This window comes from Pollachius pollachius (assembly GCF_949987615.1).
Source record: "Pollachius pollachius genome assembly, chromosome: 10".
NCBI classification, from domain to species: Eukaryota; Metazoa; Chordata; class Actinopteri; order Gadiformes; family Gadidae; genus Pollachius; species Pollachius pollachius.
The window spans coordinates 16079498-16105767 of NC_136943.1; the positions used below are offsets into that span (position 1 = coordinate 16079498).

At 43.5% G+C, this 26270-nt stretch overlaps 1 protein-coding gene across 1 annotated transcript; it reads left to right on the forward strand.

Annotated features, from left to right (window-relative positions):
• The first annotated feature begins 22 nt into the window (after positions 1-22).
• On the forward strand, positions 23-24915 carry tbc1d2 (TBC1 domain family, member 2). Its single transcript, XM_079745388.1, has 18 exons — positions 23-249; positions 1456-2293; positions 3926-4076; positions 7938-8061; positions 10493-10614; positions 10929-11209; positions 12226-12435; positions 12953-13012; positions 14853-14978; positions 15741-15851; positions 16264-16430; positions 16881-17004; positions 17185-17385; positions 17709-17896; positions 18452-18572; positions 19562-19747; positions 19937-20058; positions 20840-24915. The coding sequence occupies exons 2-18, from the start codon at positions 1463-1465 to the stop codon at positions 21039-21041; spliced, it is 3327 nt and encodes a 1108-aa protein (XP_079601514.1). The 5' UTR covers positions 23-249; positions 1456-1462; the 3' UTR covers positions 21042-24915.
• The last annotated feature ends 1355 nt before the right edge of the window (positions 24916-26270 follow it).

Sequence of the window (26270 nt, forward strand, 5' to 3'; positions counted from 1 at the left end):
CAATACAACTAACTCTCCCAACGCAGGCAGGAAACAGTCGAGCGTGTCTGGGACGTGGACGTTTCCACTGGATAACATTGGGTTTATTTAATTAGGCTAGAATCTTTTTTTTTTGTTCAGTTTGATTGTTTTTTGGTTCAGCTTGTTGATTTTTCCTTTGTGGGACACACGCATGTAAGGCGGTGGTGGAGTGAGATACAGCTGGCAGTGGCTGGTCCGTAAACTGACCTGCGCTTTCATTTTCCCCAGGTAGGTTATGGTCGCGCCCCTTGCAAACAGGTTATTGACTTACATAACCTTAAAGTAACCGTGTTCTCTTTAAATCTTGAAGAATTACATTAAACAGCAAGTTATAACAGCATTATTACTTCTGTCAGTGAATGGATTTTAGGTAGTACGATTTTCATATGCAGAGGTGGAAAGTAACTCATTACATTTACTCAAGTAAATGTATTGAGTCGATTTGTTTTTGTATTGTATTTTTTCAATAGTTTTCTAAAACGGTACTTTTATTTAAGTTTTTAAGTTTTGGTTGAAGTATTGTACTTAGTGACAGATTAAACAACACAAAGTATTGAGTAAAAAATTGCAGGCAAGTATTTCGAGAACGACAAGATGCATGCTGCATTGGCCTGAGAATGTCTGCGTTCACCTAGCGACAAGCCCACCTTCAGCCGTCAGTGCTGTCAAACTAGGGTGTAGTCGGTAGGGTGAATGGATATTGGCTGACTGTCTTGTTATGTCAAGCTTCAAAATTAAACTCCCGTTATGGACTTGAAATAGTTTCAGTCGTTTTATTAATACTATTAAACCAATGATTCAGGGATAAGAGGAGTGTTAATTTCACTGATGGTGTCATTACACTCCTTCAAGTCAAAGTAGGCTATAGACTATAAAATAGAATCCATGTTAGGTTGGGTATGAAAATAGCTAAATCAGTCACGAAAACCAATATATTCAAGATAAGTTTTCAAGATGATCTTATGACAGGATGTCTTATCTTCAGAATATTTTTTAATTAACAATGATAATTATATCTAATAAATGATCATATGTTTGGACACAGCTGGGAAGTGCACTATGAGGCCATCCACTCTGCACCCATTGTTAAACTAACACTTCCATATCCCCTTCATGTGCACAGTTAAATATAGTATTCACTCACTACATTAAGTTGTTCATTGTTTATTTTCTCTCTCTCTCTCTCTCTCTCTCCCTCTCCCCCCCTCTCTCTCTCTCTCTCTCTCTCTCTCTCTCTCTCTCTCTATCTCTCCCTCCCCCCTCTCTCTCTCTCTCTCTCTCTCTCTCTCTCTCTCTCTCTCTCTCTCTCTCTCTCTCTCTCTCTCTCTCTCTCTCCCTCCCCCCCCTCTCTCTCTCTCTCTCTCTCTCTCTCTCTCTCTCTCTCTCTCTCTCTCTCTCTCTCTCTCTCTCTCCCTCTCTCTCTCCCTCTCTCAGCGTGGTAATGGAGGGAACAGGAAGTCCCATCGCTGCCTTGTCCCAGTCACTTCCTCCTCAGAAGGAGGAGGCCGGGCACGCACCGGTGAATGGGAAGGAAGGAGGAGGTGGAGGTGCTGATCAGAGCCCAGCGGCCCTGGCCTCCTTTGAAGACGAGACCACCTCCTCCTCCTTGTCTTCCTCTTCCTCATCCTCCGACGTGGACCAGCCCCTCCGGACCAAACCCCCCACCCCCCCTGAACCACCACCAGACCGGACGCACTCCACTTGTCGCAAACAGCCGCCCGGCGTACCTCCAGCTCCTCCTCCACGGTGCCCTTCCGACGGGCCCCCAGATCCCCCCCGACCTCAGGAGCCCCCGGCTGGCCCCTACACTCCCCGGAACAACCCGGCCCTCCCAGGGGAGGGGGACCCCATCCAGCCACCGCCTCCTCTCCCCTCGGAGACCGGGAGCCGAGCCCTGCGGCCCCCCTCCCTGGAGACCCAGGAGCAACGCCGACACCACCCCCCCCCTGTCCCAGCGACCCTGGCTCCCCCCGTGGCGGCGGAGGCACCCTGCGGGGGGTCGGACGGCGGCCAGCCATGCGCCCCCACCTGGGCGGCCCCGGGGACCAAGCTCTGCGGCTACCTGGACAAGCGGGGAGGGCCCCTGAGGGCCTGGAAGCGGCGGTGGTTCATGTACGAGGAGAAGAAGAGCCAGCTGTTCTACTACCGCACGTCCCAGGACGTGGCCCCTCTGGGCCGCGTGGATCTGGGCAGCGCCACCTTCACCCTTCCCCTGAAGGGAGAGGAGGGCTCCTTTCACATCCAGACCCTCGAACGCACGTACATACTCAAGGTAGGGGGGGTGTGTGTGTGTGTGTGTGAGGTGGGTGTGTGTGCGTTGGTGTGTTTCTGTGAGAGGGGTGTGTGTGTGTGTCCAAGGAGCTATATGAAAGCATGAATTTTATATTTGAAAGCTAAATAAAACCTTAAAAAATACCATATATACACTAATGTTTCCTACAGTGCATTATTTTTGGCTCATTGTATGATCATACCTTTATAGAGGTTATGATTGAATATAGCCACCGCTCCTTTGAACTACGGTACGAAATCAAAGATATTGCCTCAGTTTATAGTAACTGTAGTTGTATTAGCATATATCTTACGTGGTTTACTATCATATTGCAGCCCAATATGAATCCTGAAGCCGGAAACACACTAGAATACTTTTACAACCCCATTCGACTGTATAAAGCCTAGCCGTCGCACATTTAACGACTGATTACAGTCTTGGACAAACACGCTTGTTAGGACTGTCACACTGTTGTTAAACATCCCAACCTATAAGATAATGTTTGCAGACTCTGAGAAACCGGCAGTCATCAGTGGCAAAATAGGGTTAGAATTGGGCTATACATAACCCATTGTTGGTCTATGTGGTTGTTCCCATATCCCATTTCCCATATATCCAGCTCAGGTAAATATAGTACTTGCTAATAAGGGCTGCCAGAGCTGAGGAAAGATTGTGCTGTAATCGGAGAGACAAACAAACCAGCACCTATCCCAACCTCATTGTGTTTGATCCCGACCTACAGAACATCCTGCTGTAGTGATCACAAATAGCCTCAATGTATTGTATTATTTTAATATAAAGAACCAAGCCACGAAATTGAATTTGATGAGTGAAACATTATGATGCTGGAACATATTGATCAGTTGTAATTTTGTTTTGTTTTTTAGCTGTCTCAAATGATTGTACAGTTAATTACGATGAGCCCATCAACCAAATTCATTCTTTGCCTTCTTGTCACCTTTGGACATTTTATGGAGTATATCATTTATAGAATAATTAATGGGACATTATATTAAGCTGCCCTTTATCTTTGACCAGCACATTCAAAGGTCAAGCTGTTACCATAGCTTGTTGTTATTTAACTGACACGAGCTGTATACAGAATGAAGATGGAATTCCCATACTCTGAAAGTGATATTTCTACTGTGTTTTCCTGTATTGTACTAAAGCTCTCTGGCCTTTCATCTGTTCCCTTTTTGTTTTTTTTGATCAATTATATTCTTTCGTCTCCACTGCGCTTCTTCTCTCCTTCTCCGTGTTATACTGGTTAAGGAGTTGGACTGGTAACTAGTGGCCAGTTCGAATCCCGAGCCTCCACGGACGAGGTGCCCTTGAGCAAGGCACCTGAAACCCCCACCTGCTCCCCGGGCACTGCACGCGGCAGCCCACTGCTCCGGGAGTGCCGGTGTGCCCTCATGTGTGTGCCCCATGTGTGTGGACCTCTGTGTGTGTATGTGTTCACCGGCTACTCGGATGGGTCAAAAGCAGAGAAGAATTTCCCCCTAAAAAAGGGATAAATAAAGGATAACTTAACTTAACTTCTCCTCTCCTCCCGTCCCCCCTCTCTCTTTTCTCCCCTTCCTCTCTCCCCTTTCACCCCCTCTCTCTCATCTACCCTCTTCCCCTCTCCAGGCAGTTAACCAGGCGGCTATGATGTACTGGCTTCAGCAACTACAGATGAGGAGGTGGCAGTACAGGGAATTTCTGTCTGGGGGGGCGGTGTCCCAACCAGCCTCTTCAGACACCACCAACAACAACAACAACGTCAGCGCCGGCTGTCCGGGTAAGAGCAGCACAGAAAATTTTACGGTTTAACTGAAAGAGTCACACTTGACCCAATAGAACAAGACATAGTCTTATCGCCAAATTAGATGTAGCAACCACCAAGCAAGGCCTAGCAATACACCAACAAACAACCCCTAGCTACCTACAAACAACCCCTAGCTACCACCATGCAAGACAAGCAGCGACCACGCAAATTCCTAGCAACTTGTTACATTCTATGTAACAATCGTCACCTAGCTGGGTGACGATTGCAATCAAGCACTCAAGTGAATACACTACAGAGCAATCATCCTCTTTCTCAAGGAGGGTCAATGTGATATGTGTTGAACGTTGATTTGAAATTGAATTGAATTGTGAGATGTCTGAATCTATCTTGAGCTACAAGATAGAATCCACAAACTGCGTGCGTTTCAAGGATTTAATCAGTTGATTTATTCCCCATTGAGATGTAACTACTGCCTCTATGATAACCGTATTTACCTTTGTGTTTAAAGAGCCAAAATTACATTTAAGAGATGAAAGATCAGAGATGTAGTGCCGCAATCAGTTTGTTTGGACGTGAGCATAATCACTTCCTGTATGTTGTGTGGCCAAGCATGGATTTCAGGAAGTTGGTTAGGGAGGCGGAGGGGAGTTTCTTGTGGTGTAGCCAGCGGAAGCCCTCCCTTAGATAGTGGGGAATTCCCACTAGGAAATGGTTAGCAGCACAGAGCTTCGATGGTGATGACTCAGTCTCTGAGTCAATCCCTGATCGCGGTCAGGCCAGAAGTATAATTGAGAAATTCATCACGCAGTGTTGCTGTCATGACGCTCTGAAGCAAAATACTAACAGCACCCACCCAGCTTTTAGAGAGTGAAAGACATTTCATATTTGTTTTCCCTACCTTTCTCTGGAAAATATTGTAGCTTAACTGGCTGGTTAGGTTTTAATTGCAACCGATTACAATTTCTGATTACAACTCATTGCCACCTAGATAGCTTAAACCTTTGTGTCTCTCTCTTGAAAGATTTTCCTTGACCTATTTTAGGGTTTCTGGTAACATAAGTGTGTGAGGCTTGTGTCTGTAATACACAAGGATAAACAAGAGAAGATTTGTCAGTCGGACCGTTGATAACAGTTGTTGAATTAGACACTACCTAGTCAGGTAGTGTCACCGAACCTTAGGGTGTTTCAGGTTCGGCGTCCCAGATTCGAAACCCCAATATCTATAACCTGAATGTCTACCTGTAGGCATCCCTTTGCAAGGTGCCCTTAGCCCTAACTTATAATTAATGACTCACAAAATATTGACTTTACTGAACTTCACAGTCCGATTTATTTCACTGCTCTAATAGTCTATTTAATATTTCCACAAATTATTTCCTGGACATTTTTAAGAGAGAAACTAGCCTAATTCAAACCCTCCCCCCCATTGTTTTGTGAAAGTTGTACTTGTTTTGGTGTACTACAGGTTATTATGATACAAATGAAACGTCATACCCCAAATTAGTTCATAAGAAACCCTAGGGGGATGTATGGGAATCTGAATTATACTTTATACCATATTTTTATCCAGAATCACCTCATATACTATACGTATCTCTGGGATGAACAGCATCGTCTAGAGGTTCGTTCCACTCCTGGAAGTTTGTACCCAAATTTCTGTAGTCTACCTGCAGGCATCTTTGTGCAAGATTCCTATCCCCTGCCTGCTCTCTAATGACACAAGGGTCATTTGATATTGAAGTATGCTGTTTTCATGGCAAATTAGAAAAACAGGGTTTTCTTATCTTATCCCAGTGGTTGATGAGGGCGCAATGATGTACTTTCCCGTCATTAGATGTAACTATGGGAGTGGGCCAGGAACAGGAAGGGCAGGAAGCTAAGCGGATTAACGATTTCCAACCTCTTCTGCTTCTAGCAGGCCTCTTCCATGGAAATGCTGGCAATGACCAAAAGTGATGTCCTTCTCTTGAGTTTAGCAATAACACTATTGGTGGTCTCTATTGCTGGTGCCACAGCACTCATCTAGTGTGGGACAATGTTTGTTTGTGTAATCATCAGAATATAAGTGCCAACTATGGTACCATGAGGCAGGTGTAGCAAACAGAAACTCTACTTTGTTTTACCTCAGCTGCTTGAAAGACGTTTTATTGATTGTGTGAAGAACTACAGTGTCGTTGTGCATACCACCTAATAACAAATTAACTCATAATACTGATTTGTGAATCCTGTCTTGCTGTTCCTTGCGTTGAGTTCAAACTTCCATATAAACATCCATTTAATATATTATTATTTTTGAATATTCAGTTTTATTTCTATAAACAAAACAACGATCAGATGAGAGGACTTAGTTAGTCTGGCTGGTGTCTAGTTAACCTAGCTCACCCTGAGTCAGAAAAATGTGTGTGGTATTTGACCTCGACACTGCATGTTCTGGGCAGTTAAGCGGATCTTAAAGAGATTACCAGGCTTTTTCATTGCTGGTCCGACAGAAGGCATGTGATCCGAGCACAAACACTCAAACCAGCCAATAGAAAGAGGAGCAAAGGATGGAAAGCAGTTTGGAGCGGTGCAGCTGCTGTTGTTTCCCTTAAAAGAGTGTGGGTGGAGGACCAACCAAACCTCCTTTCTCCAACTGCCGGATGTTAAGGCTTTAGTGGTTGTTGCAGGAAGTCGTACAAGGAGGACGCAGGAAGTGTGCACTGGTTTAATATTAGACAGAGCCAAACGGCAGGTGGCTCAACAAACAGAAGGCGAGCTGTGATACACATGGCCGCTGTTCCTGTTGTAAAAACCACTGTGAGCAACTAGACTAGATGACTTATCTGATGCCGGACTGCCGATCAAGAGTGATTAACACACAAAAAGGGTCTGAAACAGAGTTTTCTGTGGGAATTCCAGGTTGTAGGGATCAAAAGGGAAGCAATTTTACCCTAGGATTGTTAAATTTCTTAAATTATAATCGTGGGTAAAAAATAAAAATGCAATGGTTTTCGTGTCTTGTTGTTGATCTGTAATGGATTTTTACTGGCAGGTTGCTCTGCATTGATTACACAACTCTGAGCAGAGGAAACAGGCAGTGGTGTTCTCTTACATCTACAGTATTCATGACAGCGCAGTTACTCTGGCTGAGAAGTATTTCCGTCACGTTGAGGCTTGTTTTATTTTCAGGACATAGACATTCAGACACTCTGCTTTAAGAGTTCTTGTCCTCCCGTGAGCTGGAAACAAAAGTTACTGACAATGTTAACGATCTGTTAGCCATGTTAAGACCCTGCTGAACTAGACCTACCAAGTACAAACCAGTGGTGGTACTGGGGCTGGTCTTACATAATGTCAGCTCATGTCTGAGCTCTGGGATTCTTTAAAACGAGAAAAGAGTTGGTCTAGGTCCAGGATGTCAAGATGTTTCTAGAATATAAAGATCTAAATGGTCTTTAGGTATATAGAGGTTTGGATAGTATGAAAGGTTAACAGTTCAAACTCTCAATACCCGTAGTCTACCTGTAGGCATCATTGCGCAAGATGCCTAACCCCTCATTTCTCCTTAAATGTATCCTTAAAGCCTCATACAGTCCTCAAACAGGTTTGAGGACTCTTAGTCATTTTAGGAATGTTCCAAATTGGGAGTGTCCAACCAGATGTATGATAGATCAGTCACAATGTCTGATCTGTCATGGACCTGGTTGGATTCTCCCACTTGTGATATGACAAGTGGATATATTTGTCAATGGCTCGTAATGACTAACCAGTCTCACACCTGTAATAATTATTCGTATCTAAAATGTACTGTAAGTTGCTTTGGATAAATGCGACCTCTGAATAATAACGTAATTCCTAAATAGTAATATAAAGTTCCTGTTTCCTGTTGGACAGTGGACTTCCTGCCCATGGTGAAGAGCCCGCAGGGCCTGGTGGGAGAGGAGGCCGCCAACCAGTCCCCCCGAACCCGCACTGTGCTGGCCAACATGTCCATCAAACACCCCCTCATAGAGTTCCAGTGAGTACACCGTCGCTACACCTAGAGAATGAATGCACACCACACCACGCACGTACATCATTCATTTGTCACATGCTCTGCATGAGGTCAGATATGATGGTACTGGTATTATTTCCAAACTGATGTCACAGGGGTGTGTGTGAGTGTGTGTGAGGCTGTGAGTCTTAGGGCTCAAGCTCATCACAACATCTAAAACAAACTCAGAACTATTCATTGCACACGATAAGATCTACAGGAATCAGGCGTTATCCAGGGGCGTACAATAAACATTTATAGATGGTGCAGTCCACAACCTGTTCTACCACCTCAGATACGTACGCCCCAATATGGAGTCCAATCCGCTCAAACTCTACTACCTCTGTGGTGCCCTCTCAAATGTTGCCCTAATGCAAATCACAGGTTTGTAGGGTTGAATGTCATTTATTGCCATGGAAACCGCTGCATAACAAAACCGTGGTTAGTGGATGATGATAGAGTTTGATCAAAATGTGTATTTTTGATGCAGGATGGCTTGCTTACTCACGCCCCAGACGTCACAGGCCAGTGCGGCCACTTGCTGAGTTGACAGTCGAGATGTCCCAGACCAAGGTTTAACAAGTGTGGTTTTAATTCTTTACTATTGATATATTTAGACTCTTTATTTTATTATTTTCAATTTAGGATTGGAAAAAATACCCCAAATATCTGTCCCTTTCTCAATTGGTTCAATTGAGATCTCATTCAGTTGCGAGCAAACATGATAACACTGACTGAAGTCATTCATTTTAATGAAGAATGTGGTGTGTTCAAGACCTCAAAGACTTGGCTGATTTGGATTGATAACATTTGGCTTCAAGTGTTAAAAAAACAATGGTCTTGGGACTGAAATCTATATATATCAAGTCACCAGAGAATCTTTTTATGTCAAGCGAGACAAAATTCCACCTTCCCTTGTCAGCCAGTAAAGGTGGGCCAACAAACCTCTTTTACATTCAGCAATAATGACACCTGGGGAGACTATAAATACATTCAAAGCATGCGCTCATCACAACTAATGTGACTGCTGGACTAACAAGCAATTAAGTTGAACATGGGTTCAGCCCTAGTTGACATCATGTATATTTTTCCTCGTATTGGACTACATTTGTTCAACTAGAAGCTGTTTGCTTTGGCTTCAGGAAAACATGGAATAGTTCAAATACTTGAGGCAGTCCTTAAAGTCAACAAAAGTTGTTTGAATTGTTGAACGTATGAGACATGTATTCTTTATAAAGTTTTCAAATATAACTGACTCTATTCAAAAGGGAAAGCCTCAACATCAAAAGGGATTTTTGGAAGGAGAGTTGGTACAGAATGGACTTTTATGTTTTTGCCTTGAAGGGAAGTGAATCAACCCTGTTCAGTGTTTCCCCTTAGATTTTTTTGTATCGGTTGTGCTGTGAGTTTGTAACCTAGTAACCCTTGGGGTGTCCGGGGGCATTGTCGTGGCAATTTCTCTATCAGGTATTGCGTCTAAGACAGGTGAGATATTTAGATGCAAAAAGCACACAATACTTGTAGGCAATTGCTGGTCATATATATTTGTAATAAAAGTACGAACAAAGATACATCACAACATGCATCAACAATCAACATAACAGGCATACAATACAATAATCTGAAGCCTCAGATGGGAGTTCGCCCTGCTTCTTACTTCATTCTCTAAAGGTACGCTAGGAGAAGTCCGCTGAGTGGCTTAAGTCAGGAGTTGTTATACACTTAGGTTGGGTTCTGGAGGGGAGCTGTACCCCAATAAACCAAAAGCCTTTGTTTACCAGACGGTAATCATAACAATCGAAGCTCCCCAGGATGCCATTGAAGGGGGTCGCGGCCGTGCCATGTAACCTTTTGCTTCCTCGACGCTAGCCAGGGGGTCGAGGAACCGATTACATCACAAAGAAGAAGTGGCAGGCAATAAAATGCATCACACGAAACTCAAAGGTTTACACTTTAGATGACCCACAAGGCAGGCAATATATGCTGTGTCACAAAAATTAGTAAAAAAACTTAAGTTCATAGATAGACAAAAACGTAACAACATGTCGATTTTCCATCACAGCATGCCCCCCCGGAAGAAAGACTTGGGGATTTTTTTGGAAAAATGTGCAGAATGAGCTTCCAAATATGAGTTAACAACCAAAAGAGTCAAGGTATCTGATGTTACAAGCCGTTTTTTAAGAACCATGCAACTTCTTCGGGGCTTAACAGTATAACATCACTATCCAGCGTACTTTCAGTTTTCCTCTCAGCAAGCTCAAGTCCATTCCCTATAATTCATTCCCTCTTTTTCTTTCTCTTTCTCTCTCTTTCTCTTTGTCTCTCTCTTTCTCTTTCTCTTTCTCTCTCTCTCTCTCTCTCTCTCTCTCTCTCTCTCTCTCTCTCTCTCTCTCTCTCTCTCTCTCTCCACACACAGGAACTCAGTCCATAATCTGCTAGCTAAACGCTCATCTCAGGAGTATAGCCAGAGTGTTTTTCATGTTGAATCGGCTCCACCATGGACACCTCCCAGCCAGGCAGCCGGCATGTCCCCAAGTAGTAGGTCTATTACAGATGTTTGTTTTCATGGGTAATAACGATGTGTATATTCTATTATAGTAGAAAATAATCCAGTGTTTTTTGGTTTGTGTATGTGCTGCTGTTACGAGTCAATGATAAACAATGTAACATTCTTATTAAATCAAACATTATATAATTAGATTAGATCTTTCATCAATATAAATATTGTGTTTATTCAATGTAGTTTACGTATATTGCATATTTTAGTTCACCTATATGCAGATCTACTAGTACTAAGAGGAAAAATAAGTCGGCAACACACACAACCAGAACTTTATTTTGGTTTCCAACAGCTCTTCAGACTCCGCCAATTTTCCCAACCCCTAGCACGCCCACTACTCCCAGAACTCCCAGCACCCCCATCACTCCTTTGCTCCCATTGACTGGGCCTTCAGTGCAGCGCCCCATAGAGGGCGGCAGGAAGTCCCCGGCTGTGTTGAATACCCAGAATTCTCGGAGGAGCAAAAGCCGCGGCACCATGTCCAACATCCGCAGGGAGACTTCCTCTGCAGACAGGATGTTCCGCCTCCAGCAGGACAAAGACATGCTGGGGGAGGAGGTCAAGTCTCAGAAGGTGAGGATGGTGTTGTTATGGGGCAGTGCACTGACTGGCTTTCTTACAGAACATTTGCACAAACTGGGTTGAATGGAAAATGTGGTGGATCTGAGTCTGCTAGGAATGGGTTGGAAACCGATCTCTAATGATTTAGTAAAACCTATGGAAGAGACGGCAAAGACTTCTCTTCTAGACCTCCACCTGTCTTCTAGCCTCCCCAACCCACCACTAAAATCTCCTCTCCCCTGACCACTTACATGACCACTTCCCTCAACACCAGCACCTCCTCTTCTCCTCTTCTCTCCACCACTAGCACCTTCTCCTCTAACCACTAACACCTCAGATGCTAACCGCTAACACCTCCTCATCTCTTCACCACTAACACCTCCTCTACTCTCCACAACTAACACTTCCTCTGTACCACCAAGGCACTAACACTTCCTCCTATAGCCACTGACACCTCCTCTAACCACTAACACCTCCTCCTCTAACCACTTACAACTCCTCCTCTAACCACTGACACCTCCTCTAACCACTAACACCTCCTCCTCTAACCACTTACAACTCCTCCTCTAACCACTGACACCTCCTCTAACCACTAACACCTCCTCCTCTAACCACTTACACCTCCTCCTCTAACCACTAACACCTCCTCTCCATCACTGACACCTCCTCCTCTAACCACTGACACCTCCTCCTCTAACCACTAACACCTCCTCCTCTAACCACTAACACCTCCTCTCCATCACTGACACCTCCTCCTCTAACCACTGACACCTCCTCCTCTAACCACTAACACCTCCTCCTCTAACCACTGACACCTCCTCCTCTAACCACTAACACCTCCTCTCCATCACTGACACCTCCTCCTCTAACCACTGACACCTCCTCCTCTAACCACCTCCTCCTCTCCACCACTGACACCTCCTCCTCTAACAACGACCTCCTCTAACCACCTCCTCTCCTCTGACCACTAACACCTCCTCTAACCACCTCCTCCTCTCCACCACTGACCCCTCCTCCTCTCCGTCCAGGAGCTGGTGTGGCTCCTCCACAAGGCCCTGGAGGCCTCCCAGCTGGAGAAGCGGACGTGCACCGAGTTCCTGGCGGCGGAGGGGGAGCAGCAGCGTCTGGAGGTGCTGAGGCACCGCGAGCGGCAGGCCGCAGACCTGCGCCGCCAGCTGGACCACCTCCAGACCCAGGCGGACGGCCTGAGGCGCAGCCTGGCCGAAAAGGAATCCCAGGTCAAGGCAGCCCTCATCTGGATAACACCACCCTGACGCACAGATAAAGCTTTCAAAGCGCTTCACAGTCACGCATTAATGGACTTTTGTTGTTTTTTTTTGGGGGTTTTATTTATTTATTAATTGACAGTTAAGCACCTCTTTTGCAAGAGAGACCTGTTGATAGCATACAGCTTGTGTGTTTGGGACCTAGAAGAGAACCGGGCAGGTTGTCATGTGTGTGTACCAGGTGGGCAGTGGAAAGAATGGAAGAACGTTTCATCGTCCCAAGGCTCCACACTGAACAATGTGTTTTGGTCACGTCATTAGTGAGCCTTTTGTTAAGGGACCCCAATAGGTTGACTGTGGTCATTGGGATTCAAACCAAAAACCTTTGGGCTGGGGGTCCACCCATCCTTGCCCCTATACTCTCTTGACACCCCTGATTAACACCAACAGACTCAATAACAGAATCAATGCTATTCCAACAGCTGCATGTTTTGAACTAAAATCTTTTATTGACGATATCCACACGCAGGTGGCCGATCTTCAGGAGAACATTGACATGTTGACGGAGAAGAACCATGCCAAGCAGGAGGTAAACAATCGGCGTCCATCTCCTCGTTTCCCACACACACACTGTTGCATTACACTCACATTGAGTTATTTAGCCGATGACCCTTTCCTGCAACGTGACTTACAAATGTGGTGGAAAACAATTAAAGATCCCATGGCATGCTACTTTATGAATGCTTTTATATAGCTGTTAGTGGGTCCCTAATACAGTACTTAAAAATAATAAAAATGAAATTCAGCCTTGGTGCACAATGAGCTTTGCACAAACCGTTTTTTAGACGCAGGTCAAGGTGGAGGGTGGGGGTGTGGCCCTGAGCAGCTTGCGACCACGGTACCATGCGCTCTGTTTACAGTGGATGTATCGCAATGGCGAGGTGCACACAGCTTTTGGCCGTGTTCTGTAAATATTCTAGAACACTTCAGGTGCTCCGGCGGGAGTCCTGGAGCTCTATATCTAAATAATATCATATTATACATTGACATCTATATCATATAATATATATTATCACGGCCAAAAGCTGTGTGCGACTCCAGACAATATTATGACTCTGAAACGACTGCGTCGGGTTCTCCAACGTCTCTGGTTCTTCCACTTCCACATCAATCTGAAGTAGACTGAACCGCGACATGGAGGAGAAAGGGATTGTTGCCCGCGATTGTCTCCCGCCCCAACCCCGCTACCAAGGCACCATCGCCCCGCGGCGGTGCAAAGCCATGGTTCTTTTTTCCCCCAATTCCTTCTCAACCATTCTCAACCTGGGATAACCCCCACTACGAGCCTCGTTGTGGAAATACCAGAGACGTCAGAGAACCCGACGTGTTATGCGCCATAACATGAATAGCAGAACGGTTATCCAAATGACAACACAACAAACAACAAGACGTGTACAACACTTGCGTTACAGTGTGTGTATTAACACACACACACACACACACACACACATGTGGCGCTCGCACGGTTATAGATCATTGTCTCCTTGACGGGCCAAATTCTCTGGGCGGGCAAAGCAAAGAAAGGGGAGGTAACATGTCCCTGAATGACGACATACGGGAAAATTCCAAATTGACGCGGCTGAGCTTTGTTTTTTCAAAGGCAGAACAGGATACCTAATGCTTGTTTTACACCTCACGCCATTTCTAGCTACTGGGGGACCATAGGCAGGCTAGGGGAACTCATATTAGTGTTAGAAAACTACATAAAGTGAAATTTTCATGCCATGGGACCTTTAACAGTTAGCTGAACATTATAGGGTCCCAGCCTTCCACTCATGTCTCGTTCGCGATGCCTTTCTTTTTTGTCGATTCTTATTTTTGTCTTTAACTCATGCTCCAATCTTTAATCGATGTTGTGAATACAGCGGAATATATGATGCATCGTTGCAGCAACATTTAAGATGATCGCGATGAGTTCTGCCCGTTCTGCCTCCATGCTGTCTGTGGACAAACCACAACAAACTACAGTGACAGCGGCTGCACTTATCCCGCCTCTTGCCAACTTAGACCCTATGTCATATCCCACCCCTTGCAAGCCCAGCCCCCTAAACCACCCAGAGATCCTACAACACAACAACAACACAGATGTCTGCATATAAAGCATCAAGTCTGATCACCCATAATGTCGAATCAACCTGATGTTAAAGTGCTGAATAAATGCTGAGGACATGTCTGAAAACAGCTAGTGAGAGAGATCGGAAATCTCAATAGAGTGCATCCAAACATTCCACACAGAGCATACATCTTTAAGTGCTTTCTAGCCACTCACACAGAAAACACATGACGATGTAGCCTCTTGAGACCCTTCATCCATCCAGTATGTACTCTTCTGCCTGTTGGAATCGGCTATGTTTTCTTTCTCATGCTAGGTGATCCTGAAGATCTCTGAACAGTTGTCTACATGTATGGCCAACCCACAACGCAAGGTCTCAACCTCCATTGGCCTACAGGCGCAGACCTGCAGTCTGCTTGAGGAAGAAAACGAGAACCTAAAGGTGAACCTGCCGTATTAGGTTGGACGTCTGAATCAATAAAAAGTGCCGATCTTAATTATATTCCTGTTGCTAAGAATAATTTATGGCAATAACATAGCATTTTTCAGGACACTCACAAGTGCATGACATATTCAATCTTGGTTTACTTAAAAATTTAAGTTATATTAATCCTGTAGCTATAAAAATGAGCAGTCCTAGAAAAGTAAACAAAAAATATCAGGAGTTTGACAGCGATTTGAGAGGGTGTGAATGATTTAAAGAGCCAGGGAACCCAGTGTTTCAGCTTGAATTTGAATGAGATTTAAAGAAATGCATTTTGGGTTGAGCGTTCTAGGAAGGAGGGGGGTTGTGTCATCCCCATGGTTAAGAAACCAAGCCAACTTTATTATACTTTTTTAGTACCGCCATTGTGTATTAGCGTCATAATGAGCTTGGACGCAGTCTTTAAATACATTACTGCTCAGATCGAGATTACCATCCACCCACACCATGGAGTTATACTATAAGTGTCCGGAAAGCTCATCTTCCTCTTGGACACCGCAGTCAACCGCTGCCCGTCGTCATGATATCAAAGTACCTCGGAAATGACACTCTCGAAAGAGAAAAAACGGTTTTGGGTTCACTGACTCTTTAACCATGAAACGGGATGTTTCTTTGTGTCCCACGGCATCCCAAATTGGATTAAAAGTTAACTCCATCCAAGTTCTCTAAAGACTCCTCTATCTATCTTCTTCCTTGATGTGTTATCCTTGCGTGGCCCAGGATGACATCGCCGCCTACAAGACTCAGAACAAGTTCCTGAACTCCGAGATCTACCAGCTGACCAAGCTGTGGAGGAAGAGCTCTGAACAGGAGAAGAGCCTGATGGTCAAGGTAAGGCAGGTGCAGGTCATTGGTTCAAATCCTCCTCCTCCCCCAAAACTCGGTTCAGCTCTGTGAAGGTGTATCTGGTGGTTCCTACCCTGTGGCTTTGGACCCCACTTGGGGTCCCCCTGAAATGCAGTTTTGGTCACAGGAGATTGTCGACTAAACCCAATGATCATGGGGAACTTCAGGATGAAAAAACATTGATCATTTAAAGTTGAAAGATCTTGTAAAGGCCCAGAGAACAGAGTCCCATCTTATCTAATGTGTTGGGGAAACAGATTCAAATTGGGGTCGCAAGAATATGCAGACCTTAGGGGGATCAAGGGATCAGAACAGGACCGGGAAACCCCAGATTACACTGTGTCAGAGCTTGGTGAAATCCAAGCGGATGCCTCAGCCCCTCTCTGCCCGGCCCCAGTGTGCTTACCTGGAGGCCAGCAGTTGCCAGAAGGAGAGCCGCTACCTGGGGGTCCTGCAGCGTCTGCAGGAGAACAGGACCCTGGACGTGGCCCAGCGGGGGGTGGTCCGCGGCCTGATTGAGGACGCTCTGCAGGGAGACGGCGGCCTCCCAAAGGCAGCGCTAAGGTAACATGGCTACCGTCAAAACAAAGCATTGGCTTTATGCTTCCCCATTTTGTCTATCGACATTCCGCATTTTTCATGCATTGTTTTTGTACTGATGCACATTTATTAATATAACAGAAATTCCACCGGGTTCAAATCAATAAAGTAATAAGAATCTGAAAAACGCAATTGGTCGCTGTGAATTGAAACTGCGCTTAATACTACAACTCCATTTTTCTTACATGTATCATTTATTAAAATGAATGCTGATGTTTATGATATAAAGTTATACCATTGATAGAAAAGAGTAGTATAGTACACATGAGTAGTATATTATAGCATAAACAGAATTGCAATTTATTGTCAATCAACAGTGTTTACCAAGCCCATAAAAAAAATAGCTAGCGTGAATCTTGTCAACTATGTATCATGCGTCTTGTTCATGAGCCCATATGTATGTGGTATTTGCAGTGGCCCTCTGTTAGACCACGACGACTATGGTTTTAAGATTCTTCCGGACTACGAGGTTGAAGACATAAAGCTGCTAGCTAAGATCCAAGCCCTGGAGATCCGCTCCAACAACCTGCTGTATCAGGTCAGCCTTCAGCCCCTTACCTTCCTGCTCCGATTAAAAAGTCTAGAACAAAGTTATAGAACGATTATAGCTTACTACAGCTAACATTATTGGGTCGATATTCTCATCCAGCCAGTAGGTGTAGTCAATGAGTAGTTAAGGTAATCGCTGCCCTCTGCTGGTATATTTGTGTGACTACAGGACGCTGGAGACAGACCTCTGCTTGGTCGCTGGTCACAGTATCTTGCCAGTCGCTCTGGCGGCGACTTCTGCCCCTCGCCGGAGCTCAAGAACCTGCTGAGGGCGGGCGTCCCCCGGGAGTACCGCCAGAGGGTCTGGCGCTGGATCGTACGTGCCAGAACTCTCACCCTACGCGAGCAGCACCCACACCGCTACAAACAGGTAACATCGCAAACAATGATAATAATAATATATGATCAAATATGATTTAATATAAATATATTATTATATTATATAATCTAAAATAATATTATATTACTAACATTTAATATGATATATTTGATTGTAAAATTATAGAATTTAATTTGATGTAAAGCGGTCGATTTCTTTACATGGCACTATTTCCTTAAACTATGCAGCATTCACGAGACTTTATTGTTAAACCTTAGAGTTAAGTTAAACCCAGATAAACCAGCCAGGCAACTACTGCATCATGCATCCAGTTGAATGTGTAACTAGTTATTCTCCTCTGCTTCTGGCCCTAGCTGTGTGAGAAGAGCCTGACATCCCCCCACCCAGCTTCCAGACAGATCCTCCTGGACCTCCACCGCACGCTCACCACCAATAAGCACTTCTCCGCCCCCTCTAGCCCCGCCCTCCAGAAACTCCAACGCATCTTATTGGCCTTCTCTTGGCAGAACCCTACAATTGGCTACTGCCAGGGACTCAACAGGTGAGTGGAAAGATATGCATGAACACCGCCGGATACTGTTGTACCGGACACAGAGCACTCGTTGATGTTGTCTTCTTCTACAGTCTATAGCGAGACTAGTTTGTTTCTGTTAGTGTCAAATTGACTTTTGAATGCAATATACTTAGTGTTGATGGAAAATTGTACATGTTATTTAAAATAAAAAATAAAAAAAGCATCTGAAGACCTCGTCCAAGAACATCCCATTAAATAATGTTTAACCCTCCCCATACACGTTTCGCAAACAAAAATGACGCGGAAATGGCATGACCCGGCCCTGCCTGTAAAACAACCCAACAGATTTCTATCAGCGGCCACAATAGAAGACGAAAGGCTTCATTCGTGATTATTTTGGTGATCGAGAGACGCATTCAGAAATAGAAAATAATACCAGTGTTCAAATAGTCTGATCTAATCAACCTGAAGAAAAAAAAATTGAACTTTTTATTCCAATTTATTTCTAGTTACGTTAGATGGTGACTCCGTCTTCATGCAAGCAAAGGCTGTTAACTCCCTGATGCCCCCCATGTGTTTCAGGTTGGCAGCCGTCAGCCTGCTGGTGCTACAGGATGAGGAGGATGCATTCTGGTGTCTGGTGGCGGTGGTGGAGGTCATCATGCCCCTGGACTACTACACCAAGAACCTGGTGGCCTCCCAGGTCAGAACCACCAACACACCACCATACCACCCCCGGAGTCCGAGAGGATACACTACTGCTGCCTACCTTACTCCCAAGCACATTAAAAAAAGGGTTAGGGTTAGGGAATATTCCCTTTAACTTAAGACTACCCATCATTCCTTTGAGAATATGCCTATGGGTTTTAACTTAACTTAAGGACAATAACAATATTCTACAGTAAGTGTAAGTGAACAGTAAGTGCCACGACTATATTTTCCAAATGCCTTTGTGTATATCTTAGTTTTGAATCCTTAAAAAAAAAAAAAAAGTAAAGCTGATTATCCGTCAACGCAGTGCTTTTCAATTTTTTTACTTTTTCTTCTGATCAAGTCATGTGTCATCTTTGTTGTTCAAAGATTGTATTTTAGATTTTAATATTCTCCTTTATTAGGGCTGGGTATTGCCAGGTACCTCACAATTCAATTCAATTAGATTTTTTAGGTCTTGATTCGATTCGATTTCGATTTGATTTTGATCCAATTGCTTCGACATCGATTCAATAATACATGCAGATCACAAAAATACATAAATATTATTTAGAATTAACCATTTAAAAATGAATTAACCATTTCATTGTGCTTTAACTAGCAAAAAGGGAATACACCCTTGTATAGTATTGTTCCTGAGCTAAACTTGCAGCATAAAAGTAATAATCATAACATGGACAAATGTAAAAGGGCATGTACATATAGTCATACTCGCTTCTAGATTACAATGACTGAGTATGCTTCTTTTTGTTTTCTTTCTTTTTTTTATGGAAATAATCGATTTTTTTCTGAATCGAAATTGAATCGAGAACAAATAAATTGCAGAGCATTGATGAATCAATATTTTTACCCAGCCCTACACTATTTTTTTACACTATTTCCCTGCTCTCGTCGGGTTGCCTCCCTCGTTCAGCCCTTCGTACCGCAGTCTTTCTGCATGAATAGCGTCCTATGAATGCAGTTTGATTTGATTGGTTGAAGGCAGACCAGCGGGTGCTGAAGGACTTCATGGCAGAGAAGCTGCCCAGGCTGATGGCCCACTTTGAGGAGCACACCATCGACGTGTCCCTCATCACCTTCAACTGGTTCCTGGTGGGCTTTGTGGAGAGTCTACCCAGCGACATCCTGCTGAGGGCCTGGGACGCCTTCCTCTACGAGGGCACCAAGGTGACTCCCCCTAACACCTGACTTTCCGCCTCGTGATATTAATAAATGTCTCATCTTTAGTCACAGAGACACTTTTATATAAAGTGTATTCAATATTGTGTAGCTTTGATAACATAGCAGATCCTGCAACCTTTAGGTACTGAGACACTTTCTGCTGTGGAACCTGAAATCTTTTTGTACTTTTCACAGGTGCTATTTCGCTATGCGTTGGCGCTTTTCAAATACAAAGAGGAGGACATTCTAAAGATCCACGACAACGTTGAGATCTACCAATACCTTCGCTTTTTCACCAAGACCGTGACTGACGGCAGGTAGGTGGTTGCATCATCGATATCCATTAAAATCTGCTAATATAAGCTACCATGTGACGCCTTGGTTTGGCCCGAGTAGCCCTTCCCCTGGGAATTATGGCAAAATGGACCGCAGCATAGGGCGTCTGGAAAAGTGTTGTCTTTCCCTGCGGTATCAGTGTGGGGGTTTGTTACGGAAAAAGACAGCTGAAAGGCACTGCCTAACTATCATTCTCTCAGTTCTATTTCCTCCTGCGAGTTTGTAGCAGTCAGCTCGACTGCGCCTCTATTTTTAACAGAGACCAGAGGCAGACCTCCCCATATATAATTCACAGCTGCAATACGTGTTGAGCCTGAGGGAGTTCACTGTTCTAAACTGATGAGGGCAGCTAGTCAGCGCAAACACAAGCCACTGTATTGCCCGTACGGGATGGCCATGGAGGTTGACACAGGATATGTAGGTAACTAGTAGAAAAATAAAAAATAAAATGTTTGTTCTCTATACACTTGCCGTATGTGACGCTGTAACCACAACCGTGATTATTTGAACTACCAACCGTCTCAAGAATAAAGCAAACATTAAAAACAAAAGTCATGTGTCACAGTAGAAGGCCGCTATAGCTGATTTCCTCTACTTGTTTTCTTGGTAGCTGGCTTGCTTTTTTTTTTGACCACTAAAATGTTGACTACTTGCTCTGAGTCTCACCCTCAGTAAGGATCATTTAAATTGTCTCTCACGATGTCACACGTGACCTCACAATCATGTCCCTTTCTCCGGTGGGTTTTTTCCCCCCTCTAACAGGAAGCTCACGAGCATCGCCTTTACCATGATGAACCCGTTCCCGGGCAGAATACTACGCAACCGACGTGCAGTGCACCTGGAGCGCCTGCAGGGGGAGATGAGGGAGCTGGAGGAGCAGCAGAAAGAGTTCATCTCGGAGTGTCCCGTGCAAAAGGACAAGGACCTGGACACCTTACTGAGCGAGGATGAGGAGGAGCCGTGACGGCGCTAGAACCGGCCGACAAAGGTAGAAAAAAACTTTATGGCAGAATTGCGCAACAAACGCTAACTGTTTGACGCAAAACACTTGATGAGATCAGGCTGAAAGCTCATGTGCTCACAACCTAAGAGTGATAATGTTACACAAAATATGTCCACAAGATGTTCGCAGTCTACCTGAGGGCATCCTTGAACAGGATTCCCTAACAAACACCTGCTGCTTATGGACGGTCTTCCATTCACGGTTGAATCTCTTATCTTATTCGAGTCTCACTATGTTATACTTTTAATATCCGAGGCTGATAATGACAGGATTTAACTTGTTTTAAAACATTTCAAGCTCTTCATTTAATTAATTTGTCCAGGCATGAACTTAGTCACTTTTGAAATTCTTAACCAGTATTACGTTGAGGAAAGACTGTGGTCCGCTATTTGTGGTGAATCTTTTCATAAAATATGAATATTGATTGTGTCTGAAAACAAGGATGTGATTGTTTTCAAGCTGGTCCTTGGCACTTGGCATTTATGACTGCCAACTGTTGGCAGTTGGTCGTTTAAATTTAGAAGCATTAGGAGAGAAAAATGAAAGCTGTAAATTTGCCTCCTATTTTTTCTGCTGGAATTCGTTGAATAGCCACTTTGTCTTTTACTTTAATTACTAATAATATACCATGTACCAAATGGTTAATCTTAAGAGAGAATATCAATGATGTACAATTAAGTGTATAAACCTATCAAAAAAAAGCCCTGGATATTTGTATGTACTGTAGGCTACAGCCTATGTTCCTTCTTACATAATTAGAATTTTCTATTTGTAATTGTTTATGAATATTTGTTCTGTGTATAGAATGGGTGTATAGAATTTGTATGTATTTTTCTACTTGTTTTGTTCGGTTAACCTGCATTGTACATTCAATGTTGTAACACCTGCAGATAACATATATTCCACAAAGTTAAAGACACAGGTTCAAATATTGTGTTTTATTACCTTTTTTAAAAAACAAATATACATAAAAAAAAGGATAAATATAAAAATCTCAAAAGAAAAGTTTAATGTTACAACTTTTTTTTACTGCAGAGAAAGTACTACAAGCCAGAACCACACCTGACAATTTAACTGACGTCTCGTCCTATATGTTAGCTTGTTAACCTTTTCCCTCTGGACCAGTATGTGTACACACACACACACACACACACACACACACACACACACACACACACACAAACACACACACACAGAGCCCCCCCCTCCCCCCGAGAGGAAGAATTTCAAGACTCAGATCTCAATCTTGTTGCTAATTAAAGCTGCTGTTCTCTAAGTTAAGTCGGTTTAATTCTTTTTTTTGTCCTAATGGCGCTATATTAACACTCTACAAAGATGGCTGATTCAGCAAAGAGCAGGATAAATTTCAGCATGCAAGCTGTCCATAGTCACATCACATGACTTTGACAAGCTACTTAGTTTACAAGCTCCACCCCTATACCAAGAGCACTTTGGCCACTCCCCAACAAGTGTGATAACAAATGAAGAAGACCCTCAATGCAAGCTGGAAGAATGGGTGTGATACATTGGCGGAGCTACATGTGTATCCCGGCCACTAACAACCTAGTGCCTGTTTTGTTATAGATATCAGACATATGTCTTAGTGGCAAACCAAGTTGGACAATAATTGAATATGTGTCCCGAGTTGTGACATCAGAAATCGTAATGGGGGGGGGGATATTCAGGAGAGGAGTGGCTACCGTGAAGCTCCACCCCAAACAATACATTTTGGCCCCATTTCCAGCTTCCGTCCTCAGGGGATACTTAAACAAATAACGGCTTGGGGGTTCAAGCCAATCAGAGAGCTGCCTTTTACACACCAGGAGCCAAGCATCCCAAAATACTAACGACAACTGCGCAGTTCCTACCCCTGAACAGCCAGTTAACACATCCAGAGTTCACCCTTCCGGTGGTCCTTCCGCTGGTGTTTGTTTGGCAGAGAGACCTGAAGCTTGCTTGTTGGTCTGTGGGCACAAGGGCAACAGAGAAAAGCCCAAAACCTTTTCCCAAATTTTTTTTGAAGTTTCCTAATTGTGATAAGTAATTATCCTGGAAACCCATACTTATGTTATACGTCAATGGTTATTCTGTGGGTGAATTTATGTAAAAATTTGTCTCTGAATAATTCAGAGGTTTATATGGTCCAGTGATTCTCTATAATAACCTGCAGGTGAGGCAAACAACGAAATGTTTAACAAAATAAAGTTGAGAAAGATGTTCTGTAAGACTTCACATAAGATAAACTGAAATCAGTAAAGGCGTAGATTACATTCTCGTCTTCTGAAAGGTACGAGGCAGCACTATCCAGAGACTATCGTTACGTAACAGAAGTTTCTATTTACTACCTGACTGACTCTGCTAAACCGTAGCAACTAGAAACACAAATAGGCCTACTTATTTCAGTGTTGAAATTAAATACCGTCAAAGTAGTGCAATTTGTAACATGCTTTGAGCATTGAGTCTTGTGGTAACATTACGTTTTTTTTTTTTTTAATTGTTTCCGTCTAACATGCTCTTATTTCATATCTAAGTCTTAGTGTAAAATGTAATGTATTCCAGAAGATAATTACACAGACTATACTAGGAATTTTTTTCCAAAGCCATTTTGGCAAAATAAATGTATTTATATATGTACGTCTAATATCATATTGTCACTGAAAAAAACATTATTTTGCAGGGTTATTTTCCTGCGATCCATATTTTAAAATGTATCCATTTTTAGAACGATTTTTCCATTCTGGCACATACCTCCCATTTTATTTTACTCATGTTTATGAGGGAAGAGGGTTTTTTCTTAGAAAATAAAGAAACATTGAAACAGTCAGGGCCATCTATATCCATGAATTAATCCCCAGTGATTTACAATGTCATCCAACACGGTACACCGGTTCTAGCCGGTCTGCTATAATACACAAACCACATTAATCCAAAGCCCCCTCTAGAACGTCACACGTTTTCAAATAATCATTAAGAACAGTACACCCTGTGTTCATTTGAATCTAGATCATCACACTGTATCCATCCTTTACAAAATGACTTATTCACAAACCCTTTCCAGAAAAAGGTAGCATTTTGTTTAGCTGGGTCAAATAAGGGAACAATCGCCTGTTCCCTGTTTAAAGGGCACCTATTTTGTCCACAAGGTGTGACGATCATTAGCCATTACCAACCATTTTAAAATCTGCCCCACCAACACCACAAGTGGGAGTGTGCAACTAGATGTATGACTGACACCTTCCAGTTGGTACAGTCCATGAAGTCGACAACATCAATGTTGTGGTAAAACAGGGGCCTTTGTAAAAACTCTGCTCCCCTCCTGCCAACAGTACAGCCCTGACCCCATTACAGCCACAGAGGGAGGTGTGGCCCCATAAAACAACAGGACATTCAAGTCCAAAGGGCTTTTCTTTTCTTTTTTTTTTAATCTTGAACTTAATCTTAATAAGTTTGTCAGAGCAACATTAAAAACCTCCAACCAAAGGGTTAGGCAGAATCAAAATAACGCTGACACCCGGGTGCTTCTTGCTGAATGATCAATGTATTGCGATGAAATATTAAGACGGGGCCCGCTGCCCTGGACGGTCACCTTGATGTGAATCCCGGCAGAGGAGTAGATGAAGAGGAGATTCATGGCTCCAACATCTTGTCTCGTTGCATCGCTCATCTCTTATCAACTTCACAGCTGTTCCGGGACATGGAGTCCCGGATTGTATAAGGTTGAAATTAAAACAAAAACAATCAAGGAAGACATGTTTGAGGAGCGTTTCACGTTGCAATGTGACCTGTTCTTTTATTGCAGGCTGTCAAGATCCAGCGGCCATGTCCACCTCTACAGGTTGGACTGAGCTAGGGAGCAGGGGCAGGCGGTGGTGGTGGTGGGAGGGGCTACCGGAGATCTAGAACCTCAACCATTTGGGGGACAAGCTGTTTGGCACCAGTTCAACCCTCTATCAATCAATTATTTCCAACAATGATTCAACCAAATGATGTAGTCTAGAACAAACATTAGAGTAGATGTGTGCCACTATCCGTCTTTGAAGTTTTAGGTCCACTATGGAGTGGAATGACGTCAGTCACGTCATGGTATTGCAAGTCGCCATGGTCACTGAAATGAGTTGCAAAGTCTGTCATTCAAAGATAAGAGGAGTGAGAGTGAAAATGTAACCAGACCCGGGCAGAAAAATATTTGTTCAAGTAGAGATCCATAGACATGTTCCACTCGATGACACTCCAAAACTCCAGCCCCACTCACCCTTCAGGAACTTACTACGAATTAGCTGTATGTGTGTGAGTGTTTACGTCAATAGAAAACAAAATCACGAATTCTGTTTGAAACCACTACAAAGCTGCCATACCTGCAGCTGGCCACTAGAGGGGGCTGAAGGAGGAAGTTAGTCTTATTTCGATCAGTGCAGCCCAACAATTCAAGAAAAGTCTAAAAGAGGCGGGAAAAAGAAACATCTCAGAAGTCCGTACAGTCAGTTTGTGTTTTTACATACAGTACAGAGAAGTATTACGCTGCAAAAACGCCCCCGAACATCCTCAATCATTCTGGTATAAACACTCGACACACAACGACACGAGAGAGAGGGAGTCATTTCTATCTCTCCATGGTGTGTGATGCAGAGTCTGGGTTACTTAGTAAAGCCTACGTACTCACTGATGTATTTCAGTGGTTGATTAGAAAACACAAGTCTAAGATGTGCTCTCACGATTAGGTTGTGAAAATAAAAAAAAAAACCAAAAAAACCGACATCTCCGACCAAATATACTAGTTATTCGCTATGCAGAAGAAAACAATAAACAAAGGTGACGCAAGACATATTAGTACAGTGTTCCAACTAGATGGCAATCGTTTTTAGTCTTATATAAAAAAGGACATCACTACGAAAAATGCATCAGCCTTTTTTAAAATATGCAGCGCTTCAATATAAAGTGCTTCATTACATTGTTATTATATTTTTTTTTACAGTTTCTTATTAAAATATTGTATTCCCTGGAGTGAAACCATAGTAAACATGTTACACATTGGTAAAAATAAACATTTTGGAATGTCTTTTTTTGTAAGTCCCATTCTGTGATTTTGGTCAAGCTGAACTTGTTCCTGGAGCCTGAGAAAGGAAAGCGGGATTCCGGTTTCATTACGGATTCAACACTTATCACCACACTTCACATCAAACTCGAGCTGTC

What these genes read in the sequence shown, in the direction of transcription:
- tbc1d2 (XM_079745388.1), top strand. Translation starts at nt 1,463, where the DNA reads ATGGAGGGAACAGGAAGTCCCATCGCTGCCTTGTCCCAGTCACTTCCT. An exon ending in CTCCCAAAGGCAGCGCTAAG is followed by an intron (nt 16,431 to 16,880) that starts GTAACATGGCTA and finishes TGGTATTTGCAG; the next exon opens with TGGCCCTCTGTTAGACCACG. An exon ending in AGAACCTGGTGGCCTCCCAG is followed by an intron (nt 18,573 to 19,561) that starts GTCAGAACCACC and finishes GATTGGTTGAAG; the next exon opens with GCAGACCAGCGGGTGCTGAA.